General features: G+C 38.7%; 1 protein-coding gene across 1 annotated transcript in view; it reads left to right on the forward strand.

The window, feature by feature from the left end:
- DERA (deoxyribose-phosphate aldolase) overlaps positions 1–13,023 on the forward strand; it is an 83,787-nt gene that overhangs the window by 18,755 nt on the left and 52,009 nt on the right. Inside the window, exons 2-4 of the mRNA XM_019744673.3 lie at positions 9,355–9,452; positions 10,612–10,759; positions 12,278–12,373. Coding sequence (XP_019600232.1) covers positions 9,355–9,452; positions 10,612–10,759; positions 12,278–12,373 — 342 coding nt within the window. The remainder of the gene's footprint in view (positions 1–9,354; positions 9,453–10,611; positions 10,760–12,277; positions 12,374–13,023) is intronic.

The raw sequence follows: 13,023 nt of genomic DNA on the forward strand, positions 1-13,023 counted from the left end.
TTTTTCCTGCCATGAGTTGATGCAATTGGGTTACCTGACCTGTGGATTGTCCCAATTTCTGAATTTATCTCATTACTTCCTCATGATGTCAATTAACTTATTTCTCTATCTTCTGTAGTTCCTTTAATTTGGAAGTTATATCTTGTATTAGTCTGGGTTCTCTAGAGAAACAGCATCAGTAGTAGATAGATATCGCTACCGAGATTTCATGTAAGGAATTGGCTCATGTGATTATGGAGGCTGAGCTGTCTAAGACCTGCAGTTGGCAAGCTGGAGGCCCAGGAGAGCCAATGGTGTTGTTCCAGTCCAAGTATGAAGGCCTGAGAACCCGGAGAACCAATGGTGTAAATTCTAGTCCAAATCCAAAGGTGTGAGAAACAGGAGAGCTGATGGTGTGAGTTCCCGTCTTCTTGGAGTCAGTGATATCTCTATAGGGACATGTTGGCATGTGATAAACATTGAAAAGCAATTTGTGCAAATTGCGAATCATCAACTGTCCTGAGACATGGAAATTCAGAATTTAATTTTTCATTAAACATACTTTTTTTGAGTTCACTGCTGCTGATAGGTTTTTCATTTTTGTTTGTTTGTTTGTTTGTTTTTTCAAAATAAAAAAAGCCTCACCCCAAATAAATAGTTTTATATTTATAGAATATAAAAATGAAAAAAAACATTACTTTCAGTCTGCTCTCCTCGAGGAATCTTGAGATTCCCCATACATAATCCCGGTTCACCTAACCTGTAGTTTCTAATACTTCTCATGAGCCTACTGACTGGTGGCATGGTGTGTTTGTATCTCTTGCAGGATTGGGCTCAGGCCAGGGCACAGCTGGCTGCTGTATCAAGTGGCTGCTGAGAATCAGCAGCATTGCATATTTCTCCCACCACCACCCAGGGATGGAGGGACTTCTCTGTTGCTAGCCACAAATCTCCCGAATGCCCTCAGTTATCAGTGAATGCTCTGCATACTGGTAGTATTAGTTCTGTTATATTTGGGAAGATGGGGAAAAGTCGAGTTTTGGTTTTCTTGCAGAGTGAGCTACCTGTTTAGGTGAGACCTCTGTTCACTGCACTTGTCTTCCACACGCTATTACTGAGACCATGGTAGAGGCTGGAGTCTGCCAAACCCAAAGTGGTTTAAGTTTGTTTCAAATGAAAAATACAAGGCAAATACCAAACCAGATGGGACGGGGTGTCCACTGGGCATGTCCTGGGCAAACCAGGATGATGTCCCCTACTGAGAACTGAAAGCTCAGCAGATGGACTGTATTGGGAAGAGTTGTTTCACTCCAGTAGTTACTTAAAGAGTGTGGAGTAGTTGGGAGAGGTGGCAGAGAGAGCAGCCTTGACAGTTGGTTCTGATCTGTGACTGCTTCCACTTATCTGAGGGTAGTTATGAGTAGAGAACAGAGGGAATTCCCTTGAATTTTATGCTGTGTGAACCTTGGAACTGCTTCTGGAATATTAGCTTTTTGGGGACTGTTCACTCTCCAGGTACAAATAATAGCACAAGAGAATGAGTAGCTCTTATTCATTTGAAGGCAGATTTTACAGGCAGAATAGAAATGCTATAGTCGGTGGGGACTGAGAGATGTCGACCACTCTCTCCATGCCGCTACTCGTGTTCTGGTTCAAGCTCCCACCTGCTCTTATGTGAGCCTCCTAATCGGCTTCCCCACCACAGCCAGAGGCCTTCTTTCAAAATGTATGTCAGATCATTTCAGCCCTCTGCTCAGAATTTTTTAACTACTTCCCGTGTCACACCTTTCCATGCTGAAGTCCTTTCCATGCTGAAAAAGTCCAACTTAAGGGACTTTCTAAACTTACTGGCCATGCCTCACAATAGGCAGTGTATTTTATATTGCTGCACAGTACATGCCTACGTATGTGTAATTAAAACAGAACTTCCATAAATAACCCCTCCCTGTATTACATAAGTGTACCCTGATATTTTCTATTTTCTGTCTTCTTGTTTTTAAAATGCTGGCTGCAACTGACAAAGTTTATTTCATGACCTATCTGTGAGTCATGACCCTCCGTTGGGAAAACTTTTTACACTATGATATGGCCCTTGCCTTCCTCTCTGACTTTTTCTCTACGACTTCCTGCCTCCTTGCTTACTAGGATTTTGTATTTTCATTCACTGCTGAATCTGCAGAGCCTATCGCAGTGCCTGGCATCCTCATGGGTACCCCTTTTGTATTAGTTTAAGGAATATATAAATTTAAGTCTTAGTCAGACCTGGGTGATTCCTCTAGGACATCCATGCCCCCACTGGACATTAGCCAACTCCTCTAACATTCTGAAAGGATGTTATAATCCATGTAGCTGTAGAAGCAAGACATACTAGAAATGATATGCAGATGGAAAAGGAGTGTAAGCAGAGAATAAAAAAGATTGGTGCAGAGGGATCACATGGGCAGATCAAGCTGGCTTTCAACTTGGTGCCAGCGATTTAAGTAGAAGTATTTCAGAGGATGCAGTGAACTCATTGCTCACCTGGACTTATCTCTATAGAGATATCACTGACTCCAAGAAGACTGGAACTTAAACCCTCAGCTCTCCTGTTTCTCACACCTTTGGACTTGGACTAGAATTTACACCATTGGTTCTCCAGGTTCTCAGGCCTTCATACTTGGTCTGGAACAATACCATTGGCTCTCCTGGGCCTCCAGCGTGCCAACTGCAGGTCTTAGACGTCTCAGCCTCCATAATCACATGAGCCAATTCCTTACATGAAATCTCGGTAGCGATACCTATCTACTACTGATGCTGTTTCTCTAGAGAACCCAGACTAATACAAGATATGACTTCCAAATTAAAGGAACTACAGAAGGTAGAGAAATAAGTTAAATTACATCATGAGGAAATAATCAAATAAATCCAGAAGTTGGGGCAATCTACAGGTCAGGTAACCCAATATCATCCAACTTAAGACAGAAAAAAAAGGGGGGGAATGCTGATCAGATTAAGGGAGACAAATGCAAATGGATATAATGCACGGTGCTTATTTGGATCCTGACTTGAACAAACCAGCTATAAAATAAAGAATGATCTGGATGGGGAATGTGTGTGGAATGAGAGATTAGGGGCAGAGTAGATGTGGGGAGATGTCACAGTAGCAAGGCTCTGTGGACTGTCAATCAATATAGGAGGTATGACAATTAAGTTCTCGAACTTGTTGCAATGATGTTGCTAACCTTTTCTGCTATCACAGGGATTATTCATTATGAATTTTTACCAACTGTACAAACAATTAACCCAGTTTACTATTTGGAAGTGCTGAAAAGGCTGTGTGACAAAGTTAGACTAAAATGACCTGAACTTTTCACCAACAATTCATGGCTCTCGCATCACGACAATGCACCAGCTCACACGGCACTGTCTGTGAGGCAGTTTTTAGCCAGTAAACAAATAACTGTATTGGAACACCCTCCCTCCTCACCTGACCTGGCCCCCAATGACTTCTTTCTTTACCCGAAGATAAAGGAAATGCTGAAAGGTAATACCACGACAGCTCTGATGGCCATTCCAGAAAAGGAGTTCCAAAATTTCTTTGAAGGGTGGACTAAGCACTGGCATCAGTGCATAGCCTCCTAAGGGGAGTACTTTGAAGGTGACCATAGTGATATTCAGCAATGAGGTATGTAGCACTTTTTCTAGGATGAGTTTGCGAACTTAATTGTCACACCTTGTATGTTGTCAGGTTGCTGGTGTCTTGATTTCTAGAGCATCTGTGTGGGTTCTAAGGACTGGGCTTACATAGTAGAATGTTAGAGGAGTTGGCTAATGTCCGGTGGGGGCCTGGATTCCTTTGTGGCCTCACCCAGGGTTTATTGGATACTAGGCTTTGGGAAGAAGACTAGTTCTAGACCCCACCTGCTGGGAAGGATGAGGCTTCCAGCACAGTCCCTGTCGTGTATCATTTTGGCTTAGGAACTGGGCGAGGCTGAGTTTGTCATTTGTATCAATCAAATATATATCAATCAATCAAATATCTTCTGAGTCTGGCTGGATCAGACATGTACTGACATCAAGGGCTCTTTTTTCTAGCCAAGCTAACCTTTTCCAGGGCTAAGATTGAAAGACTAGACATGATGAAATTGATATTTCACTAGTTTCAGTGTCTGACGTAAAAAATAAACTTACCATGATACAACGGGCTTATTGAGCCACTATTTCTATGCCAGACACTCATGCACATGGGAGGATGTGGCTGATTCCTGGGAAGTTGCAAATTAGAATTGAAAATAAACAACATAGAAATAATACACAATTAGATCACCATAATAGGAAGAGACTCAGTAGTAGAGTCTGGGGTTAAAACTGTACAAGTACATTGCAGATATCGATTGTAGACAAACGTGGGTGGTACAATTACATATAAAAAGCCAGAAAGAATGAAAAGAGAAAACATGGGTAATTTAGTCATTCTTACTTTTCCCAGGTTTTGGGGGAAAAAAATCTCTGATAAAGTTATCACAACTTTTTTTCTCCACTAGGAACAAGGGCAAAATCAAAATACAAAATAAACCTCCTTTCCTGGAGTTATTTGATGTTACATGTTTTAGGAATATTGTGAAGAAGTACAAGAATAGTCATAGAAACACAAATGGTAGTGATGGAGAAAGGCCACAAAGTAGATTTGCGGGGAGAATGATCTCTGTCTCCACTGAGACTCGAACAGGAAAAAATAATAATAACAAAAAAATTGTGAGAAGAGTATTTGAGAACAAATTTATAACTGACAGAAGGGCCTGAAAGCCACCAAAATGACATACTCAGAGAAACAGTGGGATTTTCTTCACTGGAGATTTTTAAGAAAAGAGTATTATTGCCTTCCAATTACGGTTTCATGTCTCTTCTCCCCAGAGGCACATGTACTTGAAATCCCTCCTGGCCACATAAGAGAAGATTGTATGGTCCTGATGAGATTGTGTGCATTGGAATCACTTCTCCTGAAAAGGAGACGCTAAAGGGTACTCGAATAAAATATTAAAAATTATGAAGGGCATAACAAAGGCCAATCAGTCCTTCCCTTTCCCCAGACCCCATAATATGAGAACAAGGGTTATTTGATGAAATTAAAGAGTAGCAAATTAAGTGCTAATAAAATGTGATAGTCACTTATAATTCATTACCATGGGAGGTCACAGAGGCAAATTTTGTGGCTAGATTAAATATGGGGCTAGATAATTTTATGACCACTAATGATATTTTTAGCAGTGGAGGCTGATATTGTGAGAGAAGTAATCTTACTATATTCTCCAAAAGATGGTTTTCAGGGACTTAGGGCAAGTGGTGTCTGAGAAGTGTGAGAGCAGGCCTCGCAGGTTCTAATCTTTGGTGGGGGACTGTACTAAGAATTCTTTTAAGGTAAATGTCTTCAGGTAGCCCACTCATGCTTTAGTCCCAGCTTGTCTTGTGGAGATCCAAAACTCCGTGCTAATCAGAAGCAATTGGGGTACAGAGTTTGATTACGCAAGATGAATAAATTCTGGAGATCTATTGTGCAGCAATGAGACTATAGTTCACAATACTGTATTGATGCTTGAAATATGCCACGAAGGTAGATCTTACATGTTCTGAGCACGCAAAAAAATGGTAAATGTGTGAGGTGATGGGTATGTTAATTAGCTTGATTGTGGTAATTAATTTATAATGTGTATCAAAACATCAAGTTGTACACCTTAAGTATATATAATTTTTATTTGTCAATTATACCTCAATAAAGCTGTGGGGGGAAAAAGAGTAAACACTATTTTTTTTTTAAAAGAAGCAACTGGGAAAGACGTCCAGAATTAGATCATTTCTGGACTTCGGGAACTATTCAGCTTACTTATTGAATGCCACCCATGTATTCATGAGCACATTGCTTGGAGATTTTAAAAATCTGTTGGGAAAATAAACAGACAAATCAGTATCCTTCAGAATGGAGGAAATTATACTAAAGCTAGCCTGTAAAGTGGCATGGAAGCACAAAGACATAAAGGAACAGCTTAACCTCTGTGGTTAAGAGAAGTTCTTAGAAAAGGTGACATTTGAACTGAGTCTTTTTAAAATTGAGATATAATTGACATATCACATTGTATTAATTTTATGTGTACAAGATAATGATCTGATAAATGTTTCATTGTATAATAATTACCACAATAAGTCTAGTTAGCATCCTCACCACACAGTTGTAATTTTTCTCTTGTGCTGAGAACTTTTAAGCTCTGCTCTCTTAGCAACTTGTAAATATACAGCACGGTATTATTAACTGTAGTCACCATGCTGTACATGACATCCCCATGACTAATGTATTTAATAACTGTAGGTTTGTACCGTTTGACCCCCTTCACCCATTTCCCCTATCCCCTACCCCCTGCCTCTGGCAACTACCAATCCGTTCTCTGTACCTACAAGTTTAATTTTTTTGTTTTGTTTTGTTTTAGCTTCCACATACAAGTGTGATCATTCAATATTTGTTTTTCTTTATCTGAATTATTTCACTTTGCATAATGCCCTCAAAGTCCATCCATATTGTTACAAATGGCAAGATTTTTCTTTTTTCATGGCTGAATAATATTCCATTTCATAAATATAGCACATTTTCTTTATCCATTGATTTGTCAATGGACAAGTAAGTTGTTTTTATATCTTGGCATCTGTAAATAATGCTGCAGTGATCATGAGGGTGCAGGTAGCTTTTTGTTGTTGTTGGGGAATATTGGGGAACAGTGTGTTTTTCCAGGACCCGTCAGCTCCATGTCAAGTCATTGTTTTCAATCTAGTTGTGGGGGTGGGGGCCACAGCTCACTGGCCCATGTGGGAATCGAACTGGCGACCTTGGTGCTATGAGCACTGCGCTCTACTCACTGAGCCAACCGGACACCCCCAAATATTTTTTTGAGATAGTGATTTTGTTTCCTTTGGATAAATATCCAGAAGTAGAATTGCTGGATCATTGGGTAGTTCTGTTTTTTATTTTTTGAGTAACCTCCATACTGTTTTCCATAGTGGCTGCACCAATTTATATTCCCAGCAACAGTCCATAGGGTTCTCTTTTCACATCCTTGCCAACACGTATTTCTCATCTTTTTGATACTAGCCATTCTGACAGGTACGATGTGATACTTCTTTGTGGTTTTGATTTGCATATCCCTGAAGATGAGTGATGCTGAGCACCTTTTCCTATACCTATTGGCCATCTATATAGGTTCTTTGGAAAAATGTCTATTCAGATTCTTGAACTGAGTCAGTTTGAATAACAGTTCACTATACAGGCAAGATAAGAAAGGGCATTCTGAGCAGAAGGAATAAGCAGTGAACTCCCAGTACTTTGGAAAGGCTGTGCCACAGGGTTAAATTGGCAGAGAGGGAGAAGATGGGGCATGCGCAGGAGGTGGAAGCCAGATCATGAAGACTGGGATTGCCTGAGACCTCTGTCTGCGATCAGTGCTTCTAATGGTGGAGGTAGTGGGTGGGGAGTAGAGAAAAGCTGGGGAGGAGCTTCCAGGAAGTGTTATATAAAATAAAGGACAGCCCCGCAAAGCCTTGCCCCACTGTCACAGGCTTCCCTCTTTTGACCATTGTCAACTGCTGCCTGGTGGTAAGCATTGTATTTCATCCAACTCCTTGCTTCACGCATTTTTACTATCTGCCTGCAACAGTCTTCATCTTGAACCTGATCACCATTATTAGTAATTAAAAAAAAAAAAGAAAAAAGAGCCTCCCCTACTTTTGGTTAGAGAGAGGTTCTTACAGGTCTCAAATAAAGTGGGATGAATCTAGTATGTCTGTCTGGTATTATTCCCTTGGGCTCTACTGAGAACAAAATCAGTCTCTGGGTGGGGAAGAAGAGGCAGATTTCGTTTGCCTGACCTTAGATTCCCAGTTCTCTGTGAAGTTGGCTCAGCAAATAAGCAGAAAAACATACAGTGTCTTTGAAGAGCAGATGGATTGAAATGTTAAAAATCTGTTTTGTTAAGTGATTTCAGCTAACAAAAAAATTTAATTAGGAAAAAAAAAGTACCCAAACTCTGTTCCTTATTCAGTGATATTTAAATAAGAATATCATTATTAATCCCTCAAACTCTAACTTGGGATTTCTACACCATTAAAATTGATAAGAATCAAATAGAAATTAGAGAGAGAGAGAGAAAATTATAATGTCTTTTGTAGAAAGTAGTTTTTGTGGTGGTTTTATCTTTGTAGTGGATGCAAGTACTTTATTATTATTATTTGTGTTGTTACATAGTACAGTATGCAATCAGCAGTTTTCCCCATCACATTATAAAGAATTGTGGAATTGTGACATATTTCCTAATTCATAACCTTTTCCACAGTAGTCTTTTAAGTCTTTTCCACAGTAGCTCTTCAAAGAAGATTCTTCAAGAATGTGAGATTGCCAGAAGGTTATAGAAATGAAGTTGCAGAAGGTAAATGGGCACATGCTCAATTTACTGTGAAGTCACCTGTATGATAGAGTCTTGGGGGATGAAGTTGAAATACATGGGCACGAGATACTATGTTTGGTGTTAGAAACTCAATGATGAGTAAGATTGTATCTCAATATAGGAAGTACAGGAGACAATTTTACCACAATCTCTCGAGGAACTAAATCCAAGTTCTGTAGTAGAGGCATATCCAAATGTTGGCGCTATCTGGGGAGCTGGTAGTATTTTCACAAAGAAAAACATTTAGGCTGTGTCTTAAAGTAGAAATCACAGTCAACTGGAAGAGCGTGGAGGATGGGATGGAGATAGGAGAGAACATTTCAAAAGCGAAGCAACAGAGATGTCCCCTGAAATTTTGAACAGTTTGTTTTTAATTTCCTTTTTGTAACCTCTGTTATGTCAGTGTTGTAATTTCTAATACATTCTGAAAAATTCTCATTTGAGGAAAGAATGGGCTGTATCATATCAGCATCTAGTAGATATTAGTCTTGTCAGTAAGGGGGTGGTGATCAAGTATTCCTTTAAGCCCCGACATTAATTCACTTAAGTATGTATTAATCATTTTCTCTCCTGGACTGGGCACTCACACATAAGTCTTTGTTGTCAGAAGTAAGGCACGTAGCACTGGAAGCTCCATGAACATTTCACCCCATTGTTAGACATATGTATGTAATGAATCAGTACAGCTTCTTCTGGTTCCAAATGTACTTAATTTTACATGAAGCAGGCCTTTTCATGACTGGGCATCCTTCAACAAGGTTATTTATTTGTAGTTGTGCGAAAAAGAAACATAAGTTTTAAAGAGCTTTGATGCCAAATGATGAATATATCCTGTCAAGGACTGTGTAAAAAATACGTGAATATAGTTAATAAAACTTGTAAGTTTTAAAAAGTATTCTTCATTCCCCTTTAGACCTCAGCTGGATCTCCAAAATACAGGTGAATCAGCCGGCAGTTCTGAGGCGTGCAGAACAAATCCAGGCGCGCAGAACCGTGAAAAAGGAGTGGCAAGTAAGGGTTCTTCTCGAGCATTCTGTGCCTGTAGTTTACAATGCCTGGGCTCTTTCCCTCAAGGCCACAATATTGAATTTCACTCAAGATGCATCTAAACTTAAAAGATTGCAGCTGTCCATGACTTATTTTAATAATTCATATACGATGATGATGGGTTGAAGAAAGATAACACATTTATCCAAACAAGTTAAAAATCTTATCACTCTTGAGTGGCAAAGCCGCAAATGAATTTGAGGCATCTTTATTCATGAGTGAATTAAATGGCATATTTTCGCAACACATTTATTCGGTTTTTTAGACAGTCCTTCTTTGGTTGTCTTCTATTTTAATTTTCAAGCCATAACGTCTAAACCTGGTGTGCCCACTGTTGAAGCCCTTAGGTATAAGAATTGACCTCCTTTGACCATCATGTTTCCCTTGGTATTAATTTTCATAAATCATTTCTCAAAGTTTAGAAAATGATGTTTTGTGGAGTACTTGTGGTAATCATGTTCTTCCATATTCTACCAACCAAAGACGTGCTATACATCGCAGGACTAAAAGGAATTCAGAGTTCGTTTTACAAGTGAGGCAGAATATTCTGATTGAATCCTTTTTGGGTGACATGTCAAAAGGTGAACAAATTTTGTTCACCCTTGGAAATATTCTGATTGAAAAGGTAAAGGATATTCATCAGAATGAGTTATAAACTATGAATATTGTTTAAAAAATAGAATTGGATTAAGTTGAAACAAACAAAGAAGTTAGAGACTCTTTTTATAATGTCTCATCTGAGATCCCAGGGCTGGAGGTAAAAGGTAAGATAGAAACACTCTTGACCCCACGTTCTCCCATGCCAGGGTGGCTGTGAGCGGCTCCTTGTGAGTAAGATGGAGAAGACAAATGTGGGGAGACTCGATCTAGTAGAAATTTCAATTTGCAATGTCTCTGAGAGAAAAAATGTAATTTAAGGCTACTCTCTTCCCTTTTATATTCTATATTCTATTCATCTTGTTGGTCACTCTTGAGCAATGTTGATTTCATATATCAGAATGATAATGTCTTAGAACAGTATGACGTCAGATTTTAACACGCATGTTTGTCTGATGATTCTCTACTAACTAACTGGGTTGAACATTAATTTTTTTAACTATGTTTTTACTTTTCCTCAAACCAGGCTGCTTGGCTTCTGAAAGCTGTTACCTTTATAGATCTTACTACACTTTCAGGCGATGACACATCCTCCAATATTCAAAGGCTCTGTTACAAAGCCAAGTATCCAATCCGAGAAGATCTCTTAAAAGCTTTAAATATGCACGATAAAGGTAATGTTGCATATAATTTGTCTGGTGTGTACCTTTTTACAATACTCATTACTAAATCTGAGAGGACTGAAGGCAATATTCAGCTGCTAAAATGATAGCAGCAATGAAACCCATGATAGAGTTTTGTACATAGACAAATAATTGAGATTCTTCTCTGAAAAACAGCAGGGAGAGAACCTGAGTTTCATTTTTAGGTCAGTTCTTTCCATCATGGATTAAAGTTGTTGGTTGAGAGTTTCTTGATTTTTCTTGCCAGTTCTTCATTTTTGGAGATTTTCTGTCTAATGATTCTAAAATACTGATTCTGATTCCCCAGCCATATGTGAAAACGCCAGTCTTATTACTTAATAATCACATCTCATACATAAAGTATTTTCTGTGAATAAATGAAATACTTTTGAGAATAAAATGCAGATGGGAAACACTGCATGCTTACATATTAGGTTAGGTCTTTTGAAAAAAGTTATATTCACTCTCTTAGAATATGTGAAAGAAAGGACTTTCTGAAGTTGCCATAAGTTTAGAACCATAACATTTTAGAAATGGAGGAGACCTTTGAGAGTCGATCCCCTCATTTCTAAATGAGGAAACTGAGACTTGGAAGGCGAAATGGTATTTCCAAGACAATGTGCCCTGTTACGTGCTGGGCTGGTTTTAGGAGCCAGGTCTTAACATGAAGGCGTGCTTCCTTGGTTCCTGAGTGCCTGTCTGTAACGAGTGCAGCTGGAGGTGTTGCAGTGGCCCAATGAAAGTATTTCATCCCAAATAATTGGTAGATAACTTACAGACCTAAAAAAATCTGCAGCTTTAAAAAAGAATTTACGACATTTCTTTTGAGTTGACAATAAAAATACCACCTATTTATAGACTTCAAAGTAACAACTTTGGGGGAAAGGGGCTAAAAAAATTAACAACTTTGTGTGACTCTTATGCAATTATGTTATTGTTTTACAGCTGCTATTTGATTTTTTAATTTTTATTTTTAAGAGCTTATTCCTGAAAATGGGGTTTCCAGATTCATATTTTATTATTTCTTGTAAAAGAAGGGCTAGGATTAGTTAAATGTCATTTTGCTGTACTACCCTGTAGGGTTCACTTACTTTTTTCTTCATCCACTGTCTGGTTAAATGCTGTAAAAATCTGGATTTTGTTATTTACATGAAATAAAATATTTTCATTGAGGCAGGCCCACCAAGTTTACTATTTAGGAATTTTTAAAAAGTGGTATGATGTTAACCTCAAAGAACGATGTATCACAATTGTTTTATTCTAGGACTGTAACGATGAGGAAATGATCCATCTCCTCAAGAACTAGAAGGGCATGGAAAATAAAAACCTTTTTATTTGTTGCAGTGTTGTAGGAGAATTGTTTTTTTCTCTCATTTTGATTTCTGCCAATGTGCTATAAATAACAGTTATTGTATAGTTATTGTCGAAGCAAGCACAATAATAATTAAAAGCTTGTGGTGCACATTGAACTTCACATACAGAAGGCTGCTCTGATTCCTTTCTTCACAGGCATCACTACTGCTGCCGTCTGTGTCTATCCTGCCCGCGTATGTGATGCAGTGAAAGCACTGAAGGCTGCAGGCTGTACGATCCCAGTGGCATCAGGTACCATTTGGGGTGGTTTCTGTTGCTGTTTCTCAACGTGTTTCCAGTTCTTCAACTCAAGACACTTTGGAGGGTTATATATAGTTTTATACTCTTATTTTAATTAGTTTAATACATTTAATTGGTTGTATTTATTCATTCTAATAGTATTTATGAATTGCTTTCTAAGTAGCAAACATTACCGTGTTTCCCTGAAAATAAGACTGGGTCTTATATTTATTTTTGCTCCAGAAGATGTGTTAGGGCTTATGTTCAGGGGATGTCATCCTGGAAGAATCATGCTAGGGCTTATTTTCCAGTTAGGTCTTATTTTCAGGGAAACACGGTATATTAATTCCCAAGAATACAGAACTGTATCCCTGTCCTGAAAGAAACTTAGTTTAGGAATAGTCAAGTTGAAATCAATGCAGGAGATGTAGTATATTATTTTATATATATGTGTGTGTGTGTGAGATAAAGATATGCAGAAGCACAGCTGTAACTCTGAGCAAGGAGTGATTTACTCTGCAGTGGTTGATGATACTTGGAGAGTACGGGAATGCTTCACAGAGGAGATAATAACTGCATTGGCTCTTAAAGGGTAAGGAGTTTACAGTGTTGAAAAGATGGGGAATGGCATTTTATACAGAGGAACAAGCATGTGTGAAAGC

Source organism: Rhinolophus sinicus, chromosome 1 (assembly GCF_057876585.1).
Source record: "Rhinolophus sinicus isolate RSI-liver-muscle chromosome 1, RSI-T2T, whole genome shotgun sequence".
Classification (NCBI taxonomy): domain Eukaryota; kingdom Metazoa; phylum Chordata; class Mammalia; order Chiroptera; family Rhinolophidae; genus Rhinolophus; species Rhinolophus sinicus.